The 25,149-nt window shown below is 27.7% G+C and overlaps 6 protein-coding genes across 9 annotated transcripts; 5 read left to right on the forward strand and 1 right to left on the reverse strand.

Annotated features, from left to right (window-relative positions):
* Positions 1 to 42: 42 nt before the first annotated feature.
* On the reverse strand, positions 43 to 3,457 carry LOC123261930 (serine/threonine-protein kinase PLK4). Its single transcript, XM_044723825.1, has 9 exons — positions 3,234 to 3,457; positions 3,071 to 3,166; positions 2,749 to 2,962; positions 2,446 to 2,558; positions 2,279 to 2,368; positions 1,928 to 2,203; positions 1,317 to 1,853; positions 631 to 1,227; positions 43 to 545 (listed from the first exon to the last, which is right to left on the reverse strand). The coding sequence occupies exons 1-9, from the start codon at positions 3,270 to 3,272 to the stop codon at positions 186 to 188; spliced, it is 2,322 nt and encodes a 773-aa protein (XP_044579760.1). The 5' UTR covers positions 3,273 to 3,457; the 3' UTR covers positions 43 to 185.
* A 192-nt stretch (positions 3,458 to 3,649) lies between these two features.
* Positions 3,650 to 5,585, forward strand: LOC123261933 (glucoside xylosyltransferase 1-like). The gene is made up of 2 exons (XM_044723831.1): positions 3,650 to 4,638; positions 4,759 to 5,585. Exons 1-2 carry the CDS (start codon positions 4,168 to 4,170, stop codon positions 5,419 to 5,421), a joined length of 1,134 nt encoding a protein of 377 aa, XP_044579766.1. The 5' UTR covers positions 3,650 to 4,167; the 3' UTR covers positions 5,422 to 5,585.
* A 434-nt stretch (positions 5,586 to 6,019) lies between these two features.
* On the forward strand, positions 6,020 to 9,791 carry LOC123261934 (PDZ domain-containing protein GIPC3). 2 transcript variants are annotated; one of them, XM_044723833.1, is made up of 5 exons: positions 6,020 to 6,824; positions 7,430 to 7,763; positions 8,750 to 8,846; positions 8,928 to 9,307; positions 9,372 to 9,791. In XM_044723833.1, exons 2-5 carry the CDS (start codon positions 7,434 to 7,436, stop codon positions 9,606 to 9,608), a joined length of 1,044 nt encoding a protein of 347 aa, XP_044579768.1. In that variant the 5' UTR covers positions 6,020 to 6,824; positions 7,430 to 7,433; the 3' UTR covers positions 9,609 to 9,791. The 2 variants fall into 2 exon arrangements, with proteins under 2 accessions (XP_044579768.1, XP_044579767.1); XM_044723832.1 differs by lacking the exon at positions 6,020 to 6,824 and adding an exon at positions 7,298 to 7,320.
* A 557-nt stretch (positions 9,792 to 10,348) lies between these two features.
* LOC123261931 (succinyl-CoA:3-ketoacid coenzyme A transferase 1, mitochondrial) lies at positions 10,349 to 12,869 on the forward strand. The gene is made up of 7 exons (XM_044723826.1): positions 10,349 to 10,589; positions 10,749 to 11,132; positions 11,203 to 11,628; positions 11,714 to 11,822; positions 11,908 to 12,124; positions 12,226 to 12,437; positions 12,532 to 12,869. The coding sequence occupies exons 1-7, from the start codon at positions 10,500 to 10,502 to the stop codon at positions 12,717 to 12,719; spliced, it is 1,626 nt and encodes a 541-aa protein (XP_044579761.1). The 5' UTR covers positions 10,349 to 10,499; the 3' UTR covers positions 12,720 to 12,869.
* Positions 12,870 to 13,267: 398 nt separating this feature from the next.
* Positions 13,268 to 25,052, forward strand: LOC123261932 (succinyl-CoA:3-ketoacid coenzyme A transferase 1, mitochondrial-like). Of its 3 annotated transcripts, XM_044723829.1 has the most exons (8): positions 13,268 to 13,677; positions 13,950 to 14,330; positions 14,429 to 14,854; positions 14,928 to 15,027; positions 15,107 to 15,323; positions 15,588 to 15,799; positions 15,877 to 16,104; positions 25,019 to 25,052. In XM_044723829.1, the coding sequence occupies exons 1-7, from the start codon at positions 13,606 to 13,608 to the stop codon at positions 16,062 to 16,064; spliced, it is 1,596 nt and encodes a 531-aa protein (XP_044579764.1). In that variant the 5' UTR covers positions 13,268 to 13,605; the 3' UTR covers positions 16,065 to 16,104; positions 25,019 to 25,052. The 3 variants fall into 3 exon arrangements, with proteins under 3 accessions (XP_044579764.1, XP_044579762.1, XP_044579765.1); XM_044723827.1 differs by lacking the exon at positions 25,019 to 25,052 and having other exon boundaries at positions 15,877 to 16,166; XM_044723830.1 differs by lacking the exons at positions 13,268 to 13,677; positions 25,019 to 25,052 and adding an exon at positions 13,813 to 13,884 and having other exon boundaries at positions 15,877 to 16,165.
* LOC123261929 lies at positions 17,125 to 24,551 on the forward strand. Its single transcript, XM_044723824.1, has 3 exons — positions 17,125 to 17,138; positions 17,267 to 17,392; positions 17,669 to 24,551. Exon 3 carries the CDS (start codon positions 17,748 to 17,750, stop codon positions 24,336 to 24,338), a length of 6,591 nt encoding a protein of 2,196 aa, XP_044579759.1. The 5' UTR covers positions 17,125 to 17,138; positions 17,267 to 17,392; positions 17,669 to 17,747; the 3' UTR covers positions 24,339 to 24,551.
* Positions 25,053 to 25,149: the final 97 nt, after the last annotated feature.

Genomic DNA, 25,149 nt, shown 5'->3' on the forward strand with positions numbered 1-25,149 from the left:
ACATTTAATTGAAAAATATCAATTAAAATGTGACTTAAAAATCAATTACTTGATTTTAGTCTTTTATTATACTATTTATATGCAATCTCTTGATAGCTAACATTGAAAATAATATTTAAAATTTATTACAACAATTACTGTCATTCAATTCGTTAAAAAAAAAAAAAAAAAATGAAAAATAGAATTCATCTTATATTCCGATGGCTTGATTGTACAAAATGAGAAATTACTTCCGGCAAATCTCGACGTAGCTTCTTTTGTACTTCATAAGGTATTTGAAGTTTTTTATGTTGATTTGTTGAATATTTACTTATCATACCATTATTTCTTTCATACAATATTTCATTACCCTGGCTTTTCGGGAAAACTGTTAAAGTAGATCCATCTTCATATTCTATTTTAATATCTCCGTTCGGTAATTGAATTCCATTTCCAATACCGGGAATGTATTCTTTTTTATAATCATACTGTATTGAGCGATTAGAAGTTGTTCTTTTAGATTTCAACGTTACTCCAGACATTACAGAATAATCAAATGACGGCATCTAAAAGAAAAGAAAATATAAATTTAAATACAAAATTAATTTAATGAATTTGAGAAACGTTAAATGAATAAATTAACTAATTTACCACGGGTGAATTATTTATAGTTTGTGGGCTATTGATTACTCGTAACACATTTTCTTTTCCTTGTAGGGAAGAAAAATTTCCAGCAGATAGAGGTCTTCGTCCAATAATTACAGGAAAACAAGATTCTTCCGTTGCTGATTCCAATGTATGTAATGATGCTTCCAGGCATAAACAATGTTGATAACATTTTTTATAATGTTCATAAAATTCTTCTAATTCACCTAGTATTTCTCCTTCTCTATAACTGTTACCAACTAAATCTGTTATTTTTATTATATTATCAACACAAGTAACTTTAATACCATTGTAAAAATGAACTTCACAATCTGGGCGTGGCCCATTTTCCATATAATGAATTTTTGCACGTTCATTGTATAAAGTTATTTTAGGTGTTTTTGCTTTAACGAGGTTAACAAATCTTGCAGCATAAACGTATTTCCTGTGATGCCGGGAAGGTAAATTTTCATAAGAATAAATATCAGCGCCATGAGCAGGTAGTGGTGGTGGTTTATCATCAATTTCTCTGGACTCTCGTAATTTATATAAAATAATTTGCAAGCCATCACTTGATATCCTACAAACTTCACCAATCCGTTCCTATTTTTAGTATAGTTTTAATTATAATAATAATTAATAAAAAGATGAATTACTAACATAAATATTAAATAAAAATAATAAAATATTACCATATTGTTATTTTTCCTTTTTATAAATTCAAGACAAACTTCTCCGTTATCAAGAATTGTGAGAATAACATTTTTCGTACGATGTCTTGTCGGCAGCAGTCTTTTAGAATTTAATGGCGGTGTTTGTAATTTTACATTAACATCTTGATCTTTAAGATAGTCACCGGCTTGCTCTCGATACTTTTGTTTATCGTTCCTTTGACAATTAATGTCATCGACGCTGGTGTGTGAGGTCCGTGAAAATACTCGACTACGAGATGGTGGAATGCCTGATCGTATCGAAGTCTGCTCATGAGAATAATCATTTCGCTTATTTTGATAAGCAAAGTTATTCTGGCAATTGTTTCTATCAGTTACAGGATCACTTCTGACGGTAAAATGTGGTGCTAAAGGGTTATACGACGATGGTAACATCGAAGCGCGCTCTTCTGAACGAGAGCGACCTCGAACCATTCGATCTACTGAAGACATTGTTTTACCCAACCCTGAATCAGCCATTCTATCTCGTGACAATGCTCTGCTCATTAACATTTTTTCCTAAAAATATTAAACAAGTTCACATTTAAAATAGTCATAAATAATAATATCAAATAACCAATAAGAATACTTACTTGATATTTTTTTTCTATAGATGTAATAAAAGGATGCTTTAAAATATCACGTAATTCAATTCGATGGTGTGGTTCTTTTTGTAGTAAACGGCTAATTAAATCTTTTGCACTGTCAGATAAATAAGAAGGTAAATTATAATAACCCTTAGCAATAAGAGCTAAAGTACTTCTTACGCCTCCACTGTCAAATGGAGCTTTACCAACTAGTAAAGTATACAACAAACATCCTAAGCTCCACAAATCTGCTTTAGGACCATGTGATGATTTTGTCGCAACCTATTTTAATTTTTGTCATATTAATATTTTTTTTATTTAAATAAAACTAATTAAAGAGAAGAAAATTAACGTTACCTCAGGTGCAATATAATTGGGTGTACCGCACATAGTCATATTATTTTGATTAGGTTTCATCAATTTTGCTAATCCAAAATCTGCTATTTTCTATAAAAAATAAGACTTTAAATGATTGAAAAATTTGTTAAATTGTATGTTTATGTCATAAATAGTTTTGCACCTACCACTTGCATTTCTGCAGTCAATAATAAATTAGAAGGTGAGATATCTCTATGAACCATATTTCTATCGTGCAAATAGAGTAACCCTTCCGCCACTTGTTTTATAATTCTGGCAGCTAAAAAATTAAATTTATTTAGAATAAAAACGATAAATATCAGGTCGATTTTCTAACAATAAACAGATAAATTAACAGAAATTATGTATCCTTATTAAAAATTAAACAATAGAGTAATATGTCCCAAATACTTTTAATCAATTACTTTATTTTCTGTTGATAACAATATCAACTAATTTAAAAAAATTACCTTCATTTTCTGAAAGCCTTTGAACATAATGTTTTTTCAGAAAACGCTGTAAATCTCCATAAGGACATAGTTCCAACACTATATAAACATATTTTGCATCTTTAAAAGATGTATAGAACTTTAGAATAGATGGATGTCGCAATTTTGAATGAATGGCTACTTCTTCACGTACTCTGCCAATCATTCCATGGTCTTGCATTAATTTTATGTTAATCTACAATAAGAAAAGTGCTCTATAAACTTATATGCTATTTTGTTTGGATGCAACAGGTACTGTCAGTGTACGTTACACTCAAGCCGTACATCAGAATTTGATACATACCTTTTTTATCGCTACATCTATTCCTGTATTTAGACATCTTGCTTTATAAACATCACCGAAACCTCCTCTGCCAAGAAATTCGAGTTCCGTGTAATCCTATAATAAATAAATAAATAAATAAATACAATATTGGTATTTCAAAGTGAAAATTTAAATTACTAACCTCGATACGGTCACCGAATCCCTCAGACATCGGCGGCATCTCGGGAGTTTTTAAATCTAACTTCTTAATGAAACACAAACAAATTTATTTTATATTTAAAATTAAAACATTTTAATAAGTAAATAGTACATTTGTAAAAAATGGAGTTTAAAAAAAAAGTAAACAAAAACAGAATTACGGTTATCCACCCGCCATTTAGTTTACTTTGGGATTGGATTGGAATATACTAAAGTATAGTATATGCTTAATAATAAAACCGTGTATAGTGTCCATACGCTACATCTATTTAATAGTTTCAAACTTTGTCAGCAGAGTAGTGATTGTTATTGTTATTCGAAAAATATCTGATATAATCGATTTTTTGGAATAAAAATTTAATTTTTTTTAAGCTCCAAAAATATTAAGTCGTCTTATCAAATCATGAAAATTAATTTTTCTAATTTATTAATTGTTGAAAAAATTAAAACAATCGTCAAACGTCAGATACTTCCAAGTTGCTTTTAACTAGACTATACTTTCTTTAGTATGGCGAAATGAAATTTCATGAATTGAATCATTTGAAATAAAAATTATCAATAAATTACTTTTATTTATACGTAACAATTGTATAAGTATTATAAATGGTTGTAAACAAAAAAAAATTAATTGATGTGATAAATTAAAGTATTATTAATTAATATTTTACAAAAAGAAACACCTATGGCGAGAATAATTTGACACTTGGTCATATGAAAACAAAATAATAGTAATAGTATTGAAAATAAAAAACGATGGGATTAAGTTTACTCAAATTTCGAAAAGATGTGAATAATAAAATTCCAAGAAATTTAAATGTTCATTAGTTGTAATAGAAACAAGAATGTTGAGTATACTTTTAAAATATTGCAATTATCTGAAGTATTCTAAATTAAAAAGCAATAAAAAATAATGAGCAATGAAATCATTGTACAGATTTGTTATTATTTTTTTATGTATTATTGGTGTGATAATTGTTTTAAGTATTTCATCGCATTCAAGTAGTAACAAAAAAAATGATGAAGATTCGAATACTGAAATCATTTCAAATCATCGAGATCCACGTGCTCGAGGACGTCTCAAAAAAGATTCGATGGAAATAATAAACCAAGAAGTCACTATTTGTGTTGTCGTTTGTGGTGACAGATTAGATGAATCTCTTACAATGTTTAAATCTGCATTAGTTTTTACGAAAAAACTATTGAAATTGATTGTAATTGCTGAAGATGATTTGATCGTTGCATTCGACGAGAAACTCAGCGAATGGAAGTATTTAACAAATAATTCATTTACTTTTGTACTGAAACCGATTCAATTTCCAAACAATAGTGATGCTTCAATGTGGAAACGATTATTCAAACCATGCGCTGCTCAAAGACTTTTTCTACCGGTAATTATTATTTTTAATTTATCGTTAAGTTATAATATTTAAAGACATGTCTATTCATACTAAAAAAAGTCTTGATAGACGCCTCTAATATTTAAATAATGAATAATATTTTAATTACAGGCTTTATTGAATGATACTGATGCCATATTATACGTTGATACAGACACATTATTTTTAGCACCACCAGAGTTAGTCTGGGATGAATTTAAAAAAATGAATTCAACACAATTGGCTGCTTTGAGTCCTGAACATGAAGATCCTAATACAGGATGGTATAATCGATTTGCCAAACATCCGTACTACGGGAAACTCGGTGTCAACTCAGGTGTTATGTTGATGAATTTAACACGAATGCGTGAATTTAGATGGACAGATTATGTGATACCTATTCACAAAGAGTATAAATTAAAAATAACATGGGGTGATCAGGATATTATTAATATTATATTTCATTACCATCCAGAAAGATTGTATATTTATCCGTGTCGTTATAACTACAGACCAGATCACTGTATGTACATGTCTGTATGTACTAATGCTGAGACAGAAGGTGCATTAGTCATCCACGGATCGAGAGGTACATTTCACTCACAAAAACAGCCTCCTTTTCGTGCTGTCTTTCGAGCAATGCAACAGTATCAATTCGGCACTGATAAATATGAAAATTTGTTTTTACCAATGCAAAGTTATCTAATGATGGATGATAATTCACATTGTGGTAAAGTTTGGAAGGTTTTTATAATACAACCTGAAATTTATATAGGCAATAATTTTATTAACTAATTTATTGATGCTCAAGTATGAAGAGTTTTTTTTATATAGAACAATTTTTTTATACAATTTATTAGCAATTACGAATTGATTTTATACACTACTTGTAAAATAGCTGCATTATTTCTGACAGCTGTTTATTGTAAATTATTACTTTACACAAAAAAAATTTGTTACGATTTATACGTAAAAAAATTATTGTGATTAATTGTTTAAATTGTTATAATGTTAATACTATGGAGATGATTTTTGAAAGAATTTTTTATAAAAGTTTATTAGGAAAATTAGAATTTATTGTAAATTGTGTGAATGAAATAACTCAAGTATTTTTTTTATTAAATATTTAGCTCTCTACATATTCTTATGTACTTTAAAAAAATGATAAAAACTAAAGATCCAGTACCATAAATAAGTAATACTTTTTTTTTTTTTTTTAAAATAACGTAATATTAATTTCGTTAAAAATACAGTAAATTGTGCCTTTAGTAATTGTTTCGCAAAAAAAAAAACTGTGATTTATTTAGAGTAAAAGTAAATTTTTGTTTCTTTTGAATATAAGTATGTATTTTAAGTATTTTATTGTTACTAATTATTTTGGGATTTTTTAATACAAATACTTTTCTCTGTACTAATGTTATAATTTTCGTAATAGTCGATAAAAATTTATCCATTTACTATTTAAATTATAAGCGATTTCTGATTTATAATAGTGTTAATTAATAGTTAAAGCCACAATTCTGTTTTTTTTAATGAACACTTTTTTCTTAATAATAATGAGTAAATTATGGATGATGTGTTTGAGTGAAACGGTTGAGAGAATAGAGAAAATTGAGAGGGAGTAAAGTGAGGTACGTCCAACTATGTACAACGTACCAAGTTCTGTAGTTGGTGGGGAATTTACTCGTGAGATTCATGAGAGGGTCACGAGGATATTACTGTAATGTACTAGCAGTTTTATACATTGTATGCTTTTTATTAGACCACAATTGTTATATTGTATGTTAAAACTTAATGATAATAAAAAAAAAAATTTACTAGTTTGTCTCGTGAAGTTGAACAAGTGTTTATATCCAATTATTCAAGTTAAAGACATTGCTATTAGAACTAAAAATAGTTTAAGTTTGTGTATTTTTTAAATTATTCAATAACAATTATTGATAACAATTACATGTGTAATGTAAAAATTCAATTATTCCTTTTGGATATGATAACAAATCTCTGATAAACTCAATATAGTTATGAAGATAAAAACGATAACATATATGAAGTTTTTTTTTTCACCTAGTGTAATTTAGCACAAGCTATTATGCTGTTCAAGACCTTAGTTATTCTATCATGATTTTAAACTAATTTACTTCAACAGACAATTATTTTTAACAGTATTTCTCGTTAATATACATCAAAATAAGTATCACGTATGTATCCTTTTATTTTTTGTTAAAAGAATTAAATATATAATAAGGTATGTCATCACTCCCCACTGTAATTTAAAGATAAGAATAATTTATTGCATTAATAAAAAAAAATACCATTAATATTATCTGAAATTAAACATACATTTTTTGAAATTCCGAAAAAATAAAAATATGAGATAAAAATGTTATTTAATCAAAATATAATTTATAAGTTATAAAGTAAAATAAGAAAAGATGAGAATGATGATGCTGTTTTCTGTGAAGTGAAGATATAATACTTCTTTAGTATGTTGTTTACTGATGCAGAAACTTATATTATACGTTCAACGTTGAAATCATACGTCGCGATTATAAAACAAGTTACAGGATATTTAATGCGATAATAATATATTGATAAGTATAATTTAAAAGAAATAAAAATAAAAATAAAAAAGTTGTGATAATTATCTTTTTTGTGAGTAAAGTGTAGACATGTGTACAATATTAAAATGTTCCGGTAGAAATATAAAATTACAGTAGACAATAATAAACAGTTATTTAAAAAAATATATATTTCCAGCAACTACAAGTGTTTATTTATTTTATTATATTTTTTTTTTCTGTAGAAAAATGCCATTATTTAAACCGAAGACGGTGTCAAAGAGTCCTGTTGCTCAAGAGAAGACTACAGGTAACGGAGCTCACAATCATGAAGGTCATAAAACCGTCAGTAGTAGTAGTAGTAGCAATAATAATATAAATGGAACTGGTAAACGGGACAAGTTCGGTCATCAAGATCAAACAGAGTCAACAGATGATAATCAAAATTCAAGTAAGACACATCTGGTCTTTCGCTGTCAGTTAGCACATGGCAGCCCAACGGGATTTATATCGGATTTTAAAAACGTCCGTGAACTTTACCAGAAAATAGCTGAGTGCTATGATCTACCAACAAGTGAAGTGAGTTTTATCTTTACAACTTTTTTTATCTACTACTTTTCAATCACAATCACAATACGAAAATCTAGTGTTACAATAATTACTGTAGTCATGCATGTATGGGAACACATCATAATTATCAGCATCATTCATCGCTATTATTGAATGCCGGAAACATTGGTCATGGTTCATGACCCTGCCAGCGTTCCGGATATCCCACTGGGTTCTAAATTTACTTATTAACAATTTAAGTACACAACTAAGCTTTTCTCCTTTCTCTTTATATCAATCGTTGTAGTTGTGGTAGTTGTTATTTGATTTCGACTTGTTATTGTAAATGAACTTTTCTTGTTCAACTACATTGTATCATCGCAAGATTATGCAGTAATACTTATGTTTTGTTAAATACATTTCAACAGTTTAGATAGGTCGCCGATTTTAACAGTTACTTGTTAAAAAACTTTGTAATGTAGATTGACTGCGCAATTAACCATTCGGCTGATACGTTTCGCAGAATTTCTCGACGCGATTATTTTATCACTACAAAAAAATTTATCTGTTAATAAATTTAACAAATTGTTACCACACTTGTGAATCAATTTTTAAAAATTTTAGTTTAAAATTTATACATTATTTTCATTTTTAAATTGATTAATTCCAAAAAAATTTCAGCTTTTCATCCCGAAAAAATGTATCGATTATTTTTTCACAAAAATGTCTTAACTAAACAATTTTTTAAAAGTATTTTTTTATTTTTTTTATTGACCGATTAATTTTAAAAGTCTATTAAAAGTAACCGCACTTCAATTTGATTAAACAAATAATTTTAACCGATAAATTTTATGACCTTGATCTGAATCATATCTTAATTACAACATTTTTTCTTATCAACTTTCTAAAGATAAATGTTATCGAACATTCAACTAATATTGTTATTTAATGCTTAATTCATTAAATAATAATAGTTAGTATTACATATATATTATTTTATACTTTCTTTATTTTAGATTCTTTTTTGTACGTTAAACACCCATAAAGTCGATATGAACGAGTTATTGGGCGGACAAATAGGATTAGATGATTTTATATTTGCTCATCGCAAAAGTAAGTAATTTTTTATATTCATTAAAATTAATATTGATAAAAAAAAATAAATAACATCAAATCATTTTAAATGATCGGTAGGTCGACCGAAAGAGATTGAATTAGTTAAAACAGAAGATGCGTTAGGATTAACCATCACAGATAATGGAGCTGGATATGCATTTATAAAACGGATAAAAGAAGGCTCAGTAATTGATAAAATTAAAGTGATACAAGTAGGTGATCACATAGAACGAATAAATTCGGAAAACTTGGTTGGTAGACGACATTATGAGGTCGCTAAAATGTTGAAAGATATTCCGAAAGGTTCAACATTTACTCTAAGATTAATAGAACCTCAGAAAAGTGGATTTGGCAGTATTGGTCCAAGAGGTGATATTAAAAAAAATAAAAAATCTGGCTTTGGATCGGGTAAAGAAACACTGAGGTTCAAAGCAGATGGAAGTACGCAAATTCAGCAGGTAATTTAATTAATTAATTATTTTATAGAATTATTTAATTATTTCAAATATTTTTCATTCTCAGGTTGATGATTCCTCAACAATTGGTGTTGAAAAAATAAATAACATTCTTGAAAGTTTCATGGGTATTAATGACAATGAATTAGCAACCCAAATTTGGGAATTAGCGGAAGGAAAGTTCAATAGCATGGATTTTGCTGAAGCTATTGACAATTCAGATCTTGAAGCTTTTGGATTTAGTGATGATTTCGTTATTGAATTATGGGGTGCAATTACTGACGCAAGAAGTGGTCGTTTTTAAATAAGAAAATTTTTAGATTTAATATTATTGATAAAATTATTATTATAATAATTCATTCTCACTTAATTCTTTTATTTAAAATATTATATCTGCCATATTATGCTTCCTGGAACATTAAATGATTAATTATTTATCAGGATATGTCAAAAAAATTTATTTATATATAAATATTTATAAATTCTACATAATAGAGAATTAAATTTTTTTTAAAATACTTAATTCACAAGTTTCTAATAAAAGTATGATATATAGATAATATTAATATTATAATTATAATTTTTTACATTGATGTGCACTGATATTTTCATAAATTTATTTTATTTTAAATTTTAATGTGTAAATGTAAATATATATTTAATAATAGTTTATAATAAATTAAGCATATATTAATTTATAAGAATATTTTATTATTATAAAAAAATACACAATTGATAAAGAACGAATAAAATAATGTAAACACTTATTTTGTAATTTATTATTAAACAAAATAAAAAAAAATAGTAATATCATTGACAGTCATATTATTAATAAACAATTTAAAAAAACATCTCGAATCAAAATAAGGCATTGATTGATGTAAAAATTTTACAATTAAATTATCTAAACGGGGGACTTTAATGACCTCGTTCACTAAGCCGGGTTATTATTTTAAATGCAAAACAAATTTTAATCAGTTGTACTTAATTATAATATAAATATGTAGATATACAGCTGGTTTGGAGTACTTATATTTCATTTAAATGTAACGGCTCATATCATTTATTCGCAATTTAAAATATCAGCCTCAGTCTTGGACTTACCGGTCAAGTGGAAAGACGTACTTACCATTAATTCTGATAATTTGGAGCAATAAAAATAATATCAGACATTTAAAAATAGTTTAAATTAACAATGGTGTTAGGAATTATAAAATGTCATAAAATATTTTTTAAAATAGGAGTTGGTTGCCGACAAACAAGAAATAAATTACAAATTAATAAGGTAAATATTATGTATAACCTCTAATTGAAAAATGACATGATTTGTAGTATTACATACTCAAAATAGCAGATATCTAACGACGATATACTACATGAATTTATTATCATGGAATATTTGTCAGCATAGTTAATGAATTTTATTTTTATGTAATTTTTTTAGATATGTGCTGTAAATTTTTCAATAAAAAATGACATACCTGATGAAACAGAAACAGATCCAACAGAGTTGAAAGTACCAGTTGGAGATGGAAAATTGTTTAAATCTGTTGATCATGCTATAAGTGATATACCTGATGGTGCTAAATTATTAGTTGGAGGTTTTGGACTCTGTGGTATTCCTGAAAATTTAATCGCTGCTATAAGTAAAAAAGGATGTAAAAATTTAACAGTTGTATCGAATAATGCTGGTGTTGATGATTTTGGTTTGGGGATACTTTTATCGCAGCAAAGAATAAAACGAATGATTGCTTCTTATGTTGGTGAAAATGCTGAATTTGAAAAACAATATCTCAGTGGTAATCTTGAAGTCGAATTGACGCCACAGGTATTGTCAATTTTATTTTATATATTCCTTTATTTTTATAGAAATTTCTTATTTGTTTTTTCTCTCACAGGGTACTTTAGCAGAACGTATCAGAGCAGGGGGTGCTGGTATACCAGCGTTTTTCACAGCAACTGGTCTCGGTACTATAATCCAGGAGGGTAATGTCGTCGTAAAATATGGTGCCGAAGGTAAGCCTGAAATATCTGGTGAACCGAGAGAGATTCAGGAATTTAACGGGCGAAGCTATGTTATGGAAACCGCCATCACTGGAGATTTTGCGTTAATAAAAGCTTGGAAAGCTGATAAAGCTGGAAATTTAATTTTCAAAAAATCAGCAAGAAATTTCAACCCTGTCATGTGTAAAGCAGCTAAAGTTACAATTGTTGAAGCTGAGGAAATTCTTGAAGTTGGTCAACTGGATCCTGATCAGATTCATGTACCCGGAATATATGTAGATAGAATTTTAAAAGGCCGTAATTATGAAAAACGTATTGAAGTAAGGAGTGAATCACCGCCTCACATTATTACATTATTATTTATCACTTATGATAGTATTCACATTAACAATCAAATTTTTTCAGAAATTAAAAACTAATGCCTCATTAAAATCAAAAAAAGCTACACCAGCAACTAAAGCAAGAGACAAAATTATCCGACGTGCTGCTCTAGAATTTAAAGATGGAATGTATGGTGAGTATTAAACTTTTACAATAATTACTTAAGCTAATTAATTATTACATTAATGGTGTTGAATAATGATTCATTTGTTTTACAGTTAATTTGGGCATTGGAATGCCAATGTTGGCTGCTAATTACATTAAGAAAGGTATGAATGTAACGCTTCAGTCTGAAAACGGAATTTTGGGCCTTGGTCCTTATCCAGATGAGAGCCAAGTTGATCCAGATTTAATTAATGCTGGAAAAGAATCCGTAACAGTCGCTCCTGGTGCATCTTTCTTCAGTAGTGATGAAAGTTTCGCTATGATCAGAGGGTAAGAATAAATTCTTGACAATCTGTTGGGTATTAGTATTCAAGAAATAATTAATGGTAACTGTTATTATTCATGTTTTTATTTTTTTATTTTTTTATTAGTGGTCATGTTGATTTGACAATTCTTGGAGGTATGCAGGTATCAAAGAATGGAGATTTAGCAAATTGGATGATTCCTGAATCAATGGTCAAGGGTATGGGCGGTGCGATGGATTTAGTTTCTGCTGCGGGTACAAAAGTAGTTGTCACAATGGAGCACAAAGCTCGAGACGGAAGCCCGAAAATTCTAGAAGCTTGCACATTACCAGTCACTGGTACTTATTTATTTTAGAAATTTAGTTATTGTGATATTTTTTGATTGTGCTTATATTTTATGTGAAAATTTTATTAATTAATTTTATTTTATAGGTCAACAATGTGTCGACTTGATCATTACAGATTTGGCTGTATTTGAAATTATTGATGGAGGTTTACGGTTAATTGAATTAGCGCCTAACGTCGATATTAGCGAAGTTGTTAGTTCAACCGGTTGCGAATTTTCTGTTTCTGACGATTTGAAAGTTATGGAACAAATTTCGATGGACGATGAAATTTAAAGTTTCAACATATTTTTTTTTTTATACTATCAAACTTATAAAAGCATTTAAAACGATTTAATTTATATTAAAATATATATGGTATATTGTAAAAAAAAATGTATATTTTGTAAAGTGCAATAGAAGTATTATTTTGTACAATATTAAAAATCAATCGCTTTTTAATATCAACTCAGGATCATTTAGTCAATCAACTTTTATTACTCGTAAAAGTGAATTATAATTAGTCATAAATGATAAGTTGAAATTTAAGAGTACTTTTTTAATTTAAAACAAACAAAATTCAATATTTTGTTTGTTTAAAAACTATAAATGAAATCATAATAATAATAATTTGTACACTTGAGCATAAAAACTAGAGTAGGAAATTTGATTAATTAAGTTCCAATTAAATGTTATTTTCTTACTAATAAAAAAAATCTTTTTTTTTAATCATTTTTAATTAATAATAAAAAATATGTTATTTTCATCTTAATAACGTGAATTATATGAGAAATGAATTAAATAATATAAAAGATATTATTTTTTATCTTTTCGCAAGAACTCATGAATGAAAAATGGTACCTTTAACAATATTTATCAAACATACAGTATTATTGAAATTAACAAGTTAATTTTTTATATATTCCATAAAAATTTAATAATTTATTGGTTTTTAATTACGAAGAAATTCAAAATAGAAGGTGGACTTAAGTTTTAAAGTGGGAGTGAAAGAGTTATGAAGTTACGTATATGATAAATATAGTGAAAGTTCATTGACATTGTCATTGGTTCTTGAAAATTTCAGACAGTTCAAGACCTTTTCTCTGTTAGTACAATTAAAATTCTTGAATATTTTATTTAGATAGATCTTTTTTGTTATTATCTGTTGATTGTTATTTTTACAATGTTTTCATATATCATTAAATTTGGTAGAGCTAATTATAAATACCCACAAAGTTGTTTACAAATAAATAAGGTACATCATACTTGATATGCAGCTATGTAAAGTTATTACCCTAGTCAGAAAATCATTTTCTGTATTACTCTGTTTATTCTCTGCTCTACATATTTAAGATACAATTTTTTTATCCTCTTTTTGAGTTTTTAGTCATTTTTAAAGTGACTTTTTAGTTAGGAAAACTTAGAATTTATCATCAATAATGTACTTTGATCCACAATCAACGTAACCAATAATTTTTATTATAAAGAATAAATTTTTCTTTTTTTAATTAGTATTTACTTTTTCAGATACTTGCTGTGAATTATTCATTAAAAAATAATATACCAGACTTTGAAAATGATAAATCGGAATTAAAAATACCAAGAGAACATAAAAAATGTATTATGTCTGTGGATTCAGCAGTACATGACATTCCAAATGGCGCTAAATTATTAATTGGTGGGTTAGGATTAGGTGGTTGGCCGTTAAATGCGATTGATGCAATCATTAAAAAAGGATGTAAAGATTTAACGGTCATATCTGTTACCCCTGGAGTTGGAGATATAGGCTTACAAAAGTTGTTAATTCAACGACAAATAAAAAGACTAGTAACATCATTTATTGGTATAAATCCAGAGTTTGCAAAAGAATACAGTAAAGGAAATTTAGAACTAGAGTTCATACCACAAGTATAAATATTTCCACTTAGTTTTAATATCATAACTAATATTTTTTGTCATTAAAATTTTCATGGCATGAATTTAATTTTGATTTATAATGGTAACAGGGTACACTTGCAGAATCTATCAGAGCTGGCGGTGCTGGTATACCAGTATTTTTTACTTCAACTGGTTGTGGAACAATGATTCAAGACGGTAATGTTGTAATAAAGTACGATAAAGATGGTAAACCTGAAATTTTAAGTAAACCAAAACATGTTCAGCAATTTGATGGAAAAAATTATTTAATGGAACCTGCCATCACCGGTGACTTTGCAATTATAAAAGCTTGGAAGGCTGATAAGGCTGGAAATTTAATTTTCAGAAAATTAGCAAGAAATTTTAATTCCATTATGTGTAAAGCAGCTAAAGTTACGATTGTAGAAACTGAGGAAATTGTTGAAACTGGTGAACTTGATCCTGATAGCATTCATGTACCTGGAATTTACGTAGATAGAATTTTTAAAGCGTCTAATACTGATGAATTTACTAAAGTAAGTTTTAAATCTACATTAATAATTTTGATGTCTTGATTATTTTACTATCTTTCAAATTTTCTTCAATTAGATAATAAAAACCCTATCAAAATTAGCAGTATCACCTGTAAGTAAAAAAAAAGAGAGAATTATTCGACGCACTGCACTGGAATTTAAAGATGGGAGATACAGTGAGTAATACCACTTGGTTTTGTATAAATATTTTTCTATAATAATTTTTATTTTAATAATATTATTTGAAACTTATAGTTAATTTAGGTATCGGAATACCGATGTTAGCTGCTAAATATATTAATAATGATACTGACGCAGCTCTACAATTCGATACGGGAGCTCTAAATTTTCACTACAGTCAAGAAACGGATCGCGTTGATCCTGATTCAATGGGCCATGGAGTAGCTCCAGTAACAGTTTTGCCTGGTACATCTTTTTTTGGTTGTGATGAGAGTGCCGCTATGATCAGAGGGTCAATATATTTTTTATGTTAAATATTAATTAATATGACACTGAAGTTGACAGACATTAGAAATTTTTTTAGAATTTTTTAGCAATGAAATTATTATGAAAAAAATTTAATAAAAAAATTTTTGGTGAAAATTTTTAGAAGCATTTTTTTATTGCAATTGATTTGCTATAAAAATTAAAAAAAATAACAGTTGTCAGTCAACTTCAGTATCATTAATTAATTCTACTTGTTCTTCTAAAATAATTGAAATAAATTTATTGCTAGTGGACATCTTGATTTAACAATTCTTGGAGGAGCACAAGTATCAAAAAATGGTGACTTAGCGAATTGGATGATTCCTGGATCAATGATAATGGGTATGGGTGGAGCGATGGATTTAATTTCTTCTCCAAAAACAAAAGTAATAGTGACAATGGAACATAAAGCTTCAGATGGCAGTCCAAAAATTTTAGATAAATGTACCATTCCTTTAACAGGTGCATATTTTTTAAATTGACTTATCTTATAATTTATAAATTTTTTGTACTAATTTGTGATAAATTTAATTGTATAGGGGAAAATTGTGTGGACATGATTATCACAGAACTAGCCGTGTTTGAAATTGTCCGTGGAGAAGGCATGACTTTAATTGAATTAGCTCCTAATGTTGATGTAACTGAAGTCATTGAAGCAACTGGCTGTGAATTTTCTGTATCTGATGATTTAAAAATCATGGGTCAAATAGATGATAATCCAAACTAATTAATTCTCATACAGACACTCAAGTTTTCTCAAATTTTTATATGAACTTTACTTCATTTTGAAGAGTGTTAAGACCTATCCTGAAAAAGCAATTTTTTTTCACTGTAAATTGATATGTTATTTTATACTTATAATAATAATAATAACAATAGTAATTGATGTTATTTTTTACTGAACACGGATATTGTTTTTATTTTTCTTATAATGAAATAAATATTTCAAACAAAGTATTGTTTTTTTTTTTTATTTATTAAAAATGTTTCCGTTTATTATTTATAAATGCAGTAAATAATTTCATTTTATTTGCAAATTAATATTTTAAAAGTTTAAAAATAATGAAAAAAAAATTTAAGTTAATCTATTTTTGAAAAAACAGATACAAAATTTTACTTAGACTTTTCGTCTTATTTTAAAAAATCTATCGAATTCAGTCTATAAAAAAAAGTAAAAAAAAAATTTCCATTTTCGTGGTGCCGTAAAAATGGTAAAATCCCCAAAATAATTAATTACAGCGTAACAAAAAGCTAGTTTTAGATTATTTTTTTTTAATAAAACATGAGATTTAAACAGTATAAACTTTGATTACACCAAAGTCAGAGCATGCGTAAATTATTATATTAAGAGTTGATCCCTATACAGTCGACGCTCTCTGTATTTGACCACATTCTTCCTCTGTATTTGACGATTTTACACAGCTCTTATGGACAAGGACGAGTCAAATACAGAGAATGGTCCTGTACGGGCGAGTCAAATACAAAGAGCGTTGACTGTATCCATCATTCCATCCTTGTTTTTCGTTCTCCACGCAACGAAAAACCGGGCGGACGCTAAATGAAGCGCTCAGAAAGCGCCAAAACTCTGAAGGTACTAGCTTCATACGATTTTCAATTGTTTCGTACAAGTGAATAGTTTACTGAACATATTACGCACAATATAAAATTTCATCTCCCAGAGCAAATAATTTATCTATCTCAAAAAATTTTATATTTAAAGCAATTCATTTACAATTATTGTTCTTTTTTTTAATCTGAAAATAATATAATAACATTAATACATACATTCACAATCGTCTAAGTAAGTACTTTTTAATTTTTTTTTTCAAATGCATCAACGCGTTTAATAACAACATTAGAAAAAGTATTATAAACATTTTATTACCATTAAATTAATAGTAGTAATAAAAATTCCATTTTTATTTCCAGTTTTAACAATAAAACGATTGTTAGTTGTTTAGAATTTGTAATACGATATATATTTATACATTATTGCTGGGATGGCGTCATTTAATCGTTAAGACTTGTATGAACGTATCAATTTACTATGGAAAGGTATGTATTCTGATAATGAAAATTAAGTTAACCGACATCTAAGAATTTTTAGAATTTTTTTTTATTAAAAAAATAATTACAAAAAAATTAAAAAAAAATCATATTTAAAAAACTTTAAAAATTATAAGTGCAATTTTTAAAAAATATTATTTAGTTCTTATTTAATAATTAAAAAAAAAAAAAAAAAACTCGAAAAATTAACAATGTCGCCTAACTTTAGTATTATATTCTGATGTATATATTTGAATATTTAGTAATAAAATTTAACTTTTGCAGGACTAATGATAAATAATTTAAAATTAAATCAAGAAATCTAATTTTTTCCCGTGAGCATTGATCATAAAGGAATTCCACTATGTCATCGCAAAAAAAAATTGAATTTCTATTTTCTTGTTCAACAGAAAAGTTCATCGAGTTGTATAAAACACACGATCAAACTTCCAGAGAAAAATTTTATTTAAAACTTTCAACTAAAATCGTGAATAGTATTATCAAAAGTGATGATGTCAACAATTTGAAACAACACCTGAAACTAATCGACCTCATCAAAGATTTTGTCGATGAAGAGACTTGGGAAAATTTCAACAAGATCGTGGAGAAGTCGCTGAAAAATTTGAATTATATTATTCTCGCTTGCAAATATAATCGAGAAAAAGTGCTTGAATATATTTTAGAAAATACTAATATTGTTACTGGTAAGAGAGATTCAAATATTTATAAATGTTTTCAACTAGAGGATAGAGATGACGAAAACCACAATGCTTTTTACTATGCTATTCGTGTTGGTAATTGTAAAATTATTGAAGCGCTTCTTAATTTTTCATCATTGCAATGTCAAAAAAATTTAGATAAAGTTTACGAACTTTTTGCCCAAACATATGAAGAATTTAAATTAAAAAATATTGTGTTATTGGATGAAGTAGTTACATTTGTTGAAAAGAAATTGATAGATTTTAGATTTTACAATTCAGAGAAAGTAAAAAATATAAAAATATCTCATTCTGACATAAAAGCAAGAATAGAATTATTGGTTGAAAATATTCATTTACTTACATCAGAATATTCAATCACAAATAAATTGGATGAAAAATTTTTTCTCCGTGCTAGGTTTATTGTTCAGAATATAAATATTTTAAAAAGACAAATGAAATCAACATATAGCAAATTACCTTGGGAAGAAGTAGAGTTTTGTTTGATTGCGTATATAAATGCCGAGCAACGATCTGAAAAAACAAAAATTCGAATTTTTAATTTTTTTCTGAGTAAAAATAAATTATTTTATTATCTTGATATTTTTGCGGAAAAACTTAATAATCAGAAGATGAATCTTCATGAAATTTCTATTAATAAATTAGTAAGTCTTCCAAAAGATAAACGAGAAGAAAAAATTTATGATATTATTAATGAAAATTCGGAATTTAAAGAATTATATGATCATTATCGATTGTTGAGAGATACATATTCTTTGTCAATAATAATGGAATATTTAGATCTATCGTTTCTTGTGGACGCTAGTGAAAAAGAAGGTCAATTAGTGATAACAAGAACTTTACAAGTAATTGGAGAATATATAAAAAACACATGGGAATCACCGAAAATGTCAGAATCTACAAGTCAACTGCTAATTTCATCTCTACCTCCGAATACTCGAGAAATCATAATAGATTTACGTAATTCATTATCTCACAATAATTGTTTATCACAAAGATTGAATATAGAAAATACTCGTTCTAATAATATTTCGAATTTCTTTACTAACATTCAAAATGATACTAAGATTATTAATACCGTTATCAAAAATATTCTTCATAAAACTCAATTTCATCATACTGTCACAATTTTGAAAAATATTGCTTCAAGTCCAAGTGCAAACGACATAAAAAATGTTTTAGAAACTTTCGATTTTGAGATTAACTCATTTTGGTTTAAAGATAAACTTAAATTTACAGAAGAGAATTCTTTAGAAAAATTAATCGAAAAATTAGAAAATATTATAACTAACAAGGGACCCGTCAAAAATTTATTTCTTCAATTAAAACAGGAGTCTAAGAGTCTTTATTCATCAACAAATGAGCTTAATTATGAAATGAAATTATTACTATTAAAAGAGATGCGTAGACGTATTAATGATAATATTGATGATAATAATACAAGAGAAATAAAATATTTTGCAAACCGAGCTCTGTTAACTTTAGAACCAAATGTTGATTTCAAAATGTGTCAAGAAATTATTGTTGCAATATTATTTCAAATAATTGGTAGTCTGGACCGATCAACTATTTCATCTGGAGACTTTGACCGTTTGACGCAAATTATAAATACAATTTTCACTCAAATAGGATTTGGAGTATACAATATGAAGTGGCTAGAAGAATTAAGAGATAATCTCTATAAAAACAACTACTCATCCCATCAAAATCACAAAAATCATTTAGATGTTTCTAAAGAGAATAAAAATTCATCCAATAAAACAACAGTGAAACACGAATACACGGTGAAATTGTCTACTTTAAAAAGTATAATTGAAAGTAATCAATTATATAAGGACCTCTCTGCTTATCAGAAAAACAAAAAACTACAAGCAGTTATTGAAATGCTACTGTTGGACATAATGTCGATTTTAGATAGTTCTAAAAATATATTGGTTGACAATCACTTATTGCTTGACAAGCCATCACCATTATTGATTGGTAAAAATTTGCGTAATCATTTAGCGCATGGAAACACCTTAGTTGATATTTCATTATTTGATTCTTCGATTGCAATTTTTCTAAATGCTGCAAAACTTACTACAGAAAATCTTATTGAGAGCAATAAAACAGTAGGTAGAATGATTGAAAGTAATTTAACAGAATTAAAAACTAAATATGATCTTGATTTAACAACTATTATTAATCAAGAAGCGATGTTTGAGTCATTGGAACGTGGCGATTTCGATGCTTTGAAAGATACTTTAGCCAAAGGAGCCGACATTCATTCAAGAAACTATCGCTTATTAACTGCTCTTCATTTTGCTGTTAAAGGATCTAATTGTGAAACAATAAAATTTATTCTTGATCAAAAAGTAAATGTTGATGTTAAAGATTTTGATGGCCAAAGTCCGCTGCACGTAGCAGCTGAACATGGGCGGACAGACGTTGTTAAAATTTTTGTAGCAAAAAAAATTTTAACTCCTGATCTTGTCAATAATTATGGAGATACGCCATTACACATAGCGGCTCAGCGAGGTCACCGAGAAATAGTTGAAATTTTGCTACAAAATAATAGCAACGCTAAAATTTTGAACTATTCTGGTTATATGCCGCTCCATTGCGCTGCATTGAATGGTCATAAAGATGTTGTTGACGTTTTGTTGAAAAAAGAAAAAGGTGTAGATTATAGCAAATCATTCGATGGTATGACAATACTTCACTTAGCAGCAAAACATGGTCATACGGATCTTGTTAAATATTTGATTACTCTTAAAGCAAATGTAAATACTAAAACGGGAAGAAATGAGGTACCTTTACATGAGGCATCTCTCAATGGTCATTTGGAAGTTGTGAAAATTTTAATTGCTAACAAAGCTGATATCAACATTGCTAATGTTGATGGTCTTACACCTTTGCATAATGCTGTTGAAACTAATCGTGAAGAAATAACTGAAGTTTTACTCAAACATGGTGCTGCAGTAAACGCTGTTTATGATCCTGATAATTATGCAGCTATAAATCATGCAGCTAAGTCTGGTCATATAAATATTCTAAAAATTTTGTTAAAACATAATGCAGATGTCAATGTTTTTACTAACAGAAAAATGACACCATTGCATTTTGCTGCTTTGCATAGTTGCGTAGAAGTAGTGGATTTTTTGATAAAAAATAAAGCTCGGCTTAATGTTAAGGATATTAATGGACTTACTCCCCTTCATTTTGCTTGTATAAAAGGAAAAGATCAAATTGTAAAATTATTATTAAATAGTGGCGCATCACTTGATGTTAAAGATCAGGAACATCAAACACCGTTACATTTAGCAGCGATTTATGGTCAAATTGAAGTTACAAAAGTTTTGATAGAAGAAGGCGCTAATTGTTATGCAAAAGATATTAACCATGACACTGCATTGTCTCTAAGCTCGGTACATGGACATACAGATGTGGTAAAACTTTTAATTGATAAGAACATTCAAATAGATGCCAAAAACTCACATGGTATGACTTCATTGTATCAAGCAGCTAGTTGTGGACATGAGAAAATAGTTAAAATATTAAAAGAAGCTGGTGCCAATATTAATAGTACAGACTCACAGGGAAATTCTGTATTACATGTTAGTGCTTTTAGAGGTCACACCAAAGTAGTGGAATATTTAATTAATGCTAATATTGAAACTAATACCACAGATGTAAATGGTATGACACCGCTTCATATTGCAACTCAAGCAAACTGTTACGAGATAGTAGAAATATTACTAAAAAAGTGTCCATCAGTTAACATTAAAGATAAGCAAGGCCGTACTTCATTAATGATTGCGAGCAGATTTAATCATGTAAAAATAGTTAAACTTTTGATTAAACATGGAGCGAATGTAAAAGCAGGGTCTATTGAACCAATCGTAATAGCAACTGTCAGTGGAAATAAAAGTATCGTAGATATACTTCTAAATCATGAAAATATCAACGTTAACGGCTTAATACCAGACCGAACAATTAATTTATTGCACTTAGCTATTGAATCCAATCACAATCACATAGTTGAAACTTTAATTGCTCATAAAGCGAATGTTAATGCTAAAAGTCTTAATGGGCCGCCAATTATTTTGGCTGCGGAAAAAGGTTACGCAGACATAGTCGATACTCTATTGAAAAATAATGCAGACCCAGACATTAAAGATGATGACAATAGATCAGCTATAGAATTTGCAGTTGCAAAAGGACATCTTGAAGTGGTTAAAATATTATTTGGATACACAAAAATGAAAATCAATAATAAAGGAATAGATAATTTCACAATGCTGCATATCGCAAGTCAAGAGGGGTATTTAGATATTGTGAAATATTTAGTTGAAAAAGGTGCGGATGTTCATGCTACAAATAAGTCCGGTTCAAAACCTATCCATATTGCAGCCAGAGAAGGTCACGTCAGTATTGTAGAGTTTTTTTTTAGTATTAAAATGAGTAATAATACCTTGGGACATCAAGGTCAAACACTTTTGCATTATGCAGTGGTAGCACCTAAAAAAGAAATTGTCGAATATTTGATTAACCAGAAAATGGATGTCAATGTTGGTGATGCTAAAGGATTAACGCCAATTTACTACGCTGTTAAGTGTGGAAAACAAGAAATTATTGAACTTTTGTTAAATAATGGAGCTGCTTTTGATTGTTTACTTTTGAGAGTTCATGAGGTGTTTGCTTATCCACCTATACTTAAAATGTTGAATGCTATTAATACTTTATTTGATGCATCGATTTACAACCATCCCGATAAATGTAAAGAGTTAATCAGTCAAGGAGTAATAGTTAATGTGATAAATAAAGAATATTTTAGTCCATTGCACTATGCATCTCGGAATGGTTATTCAGAAATAGTTAATACCTTGTTGAAGAACAACGCAAATGCCAACATTGCTAGTGCAAAGGGAAGTACTCCGCTTCACTTTGCTGCTAAATTTGAACAGCTTGAAATAGTGAAAATATTATTATCCAATGGCGCTATTTTTGATGCTAGAACTAAGAAAAATAATAGACCAGTAGATCTTATCAAGAATCAGGATATTGTAAAAGTTTTTAAATTAATCGAAAAATTATTTATGCTAGTGGAAACTCATGACACTAGTTTGGTTAAAGAATTAAGAAAAATTGAAACTTCCGATCTCAAAATGATAATGAATGCTCGCAATAAACAAAATGAAACCTTGATAGTCGCTGCAACAAACAGAAATTTTCCTCAAATAATAGATCTAAAATTTGGATTTCAAAAAAATGATTTTTCACGGAAAATTTTGAAAGCTAATAAATTATCTGAACAAGGAAAGCATTCAGAAGCTTTGATTATTTTTGAAGAAATATTTGATACACAAAAAACAATTTTAGGATCAGATAATCCTGGGACTTTGGATATTCAACTGCTAATGGCTCAATCACATTGTTCTCAGAATAACTATGAAAAAGCATTAATAGTTTATCAAGAAGTTTACAATAAACAGATTAAAATTTTAGGATTTAATAATAAGGATATATTAAAAACACGAAGTATGATGGGATTAGTTTTATATAGACTTGGTAGAAATGAAGAAGCTATTAAAATTTATGAAGATACATTGAAAAAGCAAAAAGCAATACTAGATCCGGATGACGATAACTTACTTTACACTCAATCTCATATAGCTTTAGTGTTAATGGGCTTAACGAGATTTGATGAAGCTTTGAAAATGAACTATGAAGTTTTGGAAAAATACAAAACTAAGTTTGGTAGCAATGATCCTACCGTGTTAAGGGCCCTGAATAATATTGCGATGGTATTAACTCACCAGGGAAAATATGAACAAGCTTTGAAAATTTATCAAGATGTTTATGAATCTAGAAAAAAAATTTTAAGACCGAATCATTCCGATACTTTGAGAGCTTTATTTAATAAAGTTGAAGTTTTTGGTTTGCAAAAAAATTATGAGCAGGCGGTCACTTTATGTGAAAAAATACTAAAAATTCAAAACAAAGTATTAGGGCCTGACCACTTAGACACTTTGAATAGTCAATGTAAATTAGGACATTTATTTTTTGATCAACATAAATTTATCGATGCTTTGAAGATTTATGAAAATGTTTATGGATGCATGAAAAAAGTTTTAGGATCAAATCATCCTAATGTTTTTGATGTGTCTAAAAGAATTCAAATAATAACTTTAGTTTTAAAGTCTGGCGGTGACTTGAATTTATTGAGAAGTATTCAGAAGAATAAAGCTTTCTAAATCAGCTAATGACAAACGTTTGATAAAAAATTTATTACAAAACAGCATGGATATAATATCAACGAATTTCAAGTGAATTGGAGGCAGTTATAAATTAATACTTTTTTAATAAGAGATAAATATTCTTTTTATTCATTATACTTACTCAGGTTTTAAATAATATAAGGTTTCTTTTATTCATATGTTCTATGTTTATTATTTTTTTATGTATCAGGTATGTGAAGTTAATAATATCTTTGATTTAATACTTTTATAATTTTTTTATCATTTCCATCAAATAAATGCTATTTTAATTGTTTTTAAAAAACCAAATCTTTTTTACTATTTGTGCAAGTGTCGAAATTTGATAATAAATTGTGTGTGAAATGTTTTAATAATTTCTGTATTTTAATAAATGTTAACTTGACTCAATCAGTTGGTCTTTTTTTTCAACACTATGTATAAAAGTATAACTCATATATTTGTTTTTATTTTGGACTCTTTAAAAACTGTTTCTTAAAAATAAAAAAAATTTTTTTTAAATAATAACTTTTTATAAAAACAGTATATTTTTTAATACTAACGATATGAAACTATATAGAATAAAATATATTTTTTTTACTTTCGAATTTCGATCGAATTTAACTGATATTTTTAATATTTTTTAAAAGCTAGTTCTTTTTTACTATTTGTGTGTCTCAAAGTTTTATAAAAAATTTTCATGTAATATTTTAAGATTAAAAAAATGAAACTAATTCTAATTACTCACACATAATATTTAAATACTTCCAAGTTATTAGAATTAAGAAAAAATAAATAATTAAACAGTAAA

The sequence above is a fragment of the Cotesia glomerata genome, linkage group LG3 (genome assembly GCF_020080835.1).
Source record: "Cotesia glomerata isolate CgM1 linkage group LG3, MPM_Cglom_v2.3, whole genome shotgun sequence".
NCBI lineage: Eukaryota > Metazoa > Arthropoda > Insecta > Hymenoptera > Braconidae > Cotesia > Cotesia glomerata.

Coding starts and splice junctions, on each gene's coding strand:
- LOC123261932 (XM_044723829.1), top strand. CDS start 13,606: ATGTTTTCATATATCATTAAATTTGGTAGAGCTAATTATAAATACCCA. Junction 15,028..15,106: donor ATTTAAAGATGGGAGATACA/GTGAGTAATACC, acceptor TGAAACTTATAG/TTAATTTAGGTATCGGAATA. Junction 15,800..15,876: donor ATGTACCATTCCTTTAACAG/GTGCATATTTTT, acceptor TTAATTGTATAG/GGGAAAATTGTGTGGACATG.
- LOC123261929 (XM_044723824.1), top strand. CDS start 17,748: ATGTCATCGCAAAAAAAAATTGAATTTCTATTTTCTTGTTCAACAGAA.
- LOC123261934 (XM_044723832.1), top strand. Junction 7,764..8,749: donor ATGATCTACCAACAAGTGAA/GTGAGTTTTATC, acceptor TCTTTATTTTAG/ATTCTTTTTTGTACGTTAAA. Junction 9,308..9,371: donor GAAGTACGCAAATTCAGCAG/GTAATTTAATTA, acceptor TTTCATTCTCAG/GTTGATGATTCCTCAACAAT.
- LOC123261933 (XM_044723831.1), top strand. CDS start 4,168: ATGAAATCATTGTACAGATTTGTTATTATTTTTTTATGTATTATTGGT. Junction 4,639..4,758: donor CTCAAAGACTTTTTCTACCG/GTAATTATTATT, acceptor TTTTAATTACAG/GCTTTATTGAATGATACTGA.
- LOC123261931 (XM_044723826.1), top strand. CDS start 10,500: ATGGTGTTAGGAATTATAAAATGTCATAAAATATTTTTTAAAATAGGA. Junction 11,133..11,202: donor AAGTCGAATTGACGCCACAG/GTATTGTCAATT, acceptor TTTCTCTCACAG/GGTACTTTAGCAGAACGTAT. Junction 12,438..12,531: donor TTGCACATTACCAGTCACTG/GTACTTATTTAT, acceptor TTTATTTTATAG/GTCAACAATGTGTCGACTTG.
- LOC123261930 (XM_044723825.1), bottom strand. CDS start 3,272: ATGCCGCCGATGTCTGAGGGATTCGGTGACCGTATCGAG. Junction 2,963..3,070: donor TAGATGTAGCGATAAAAAAG/GTATGTATCAAA, acceptor TTCTTATTGTAG/ATTAACATAAAATTAATGCA. Junction 1,854..1,927: donor CTATAGAAAAAAAATATCAA/GTAAGTATTCTT, acceptor TAATATTTTTAG/GAAAAAATGTTAATGAGCAG.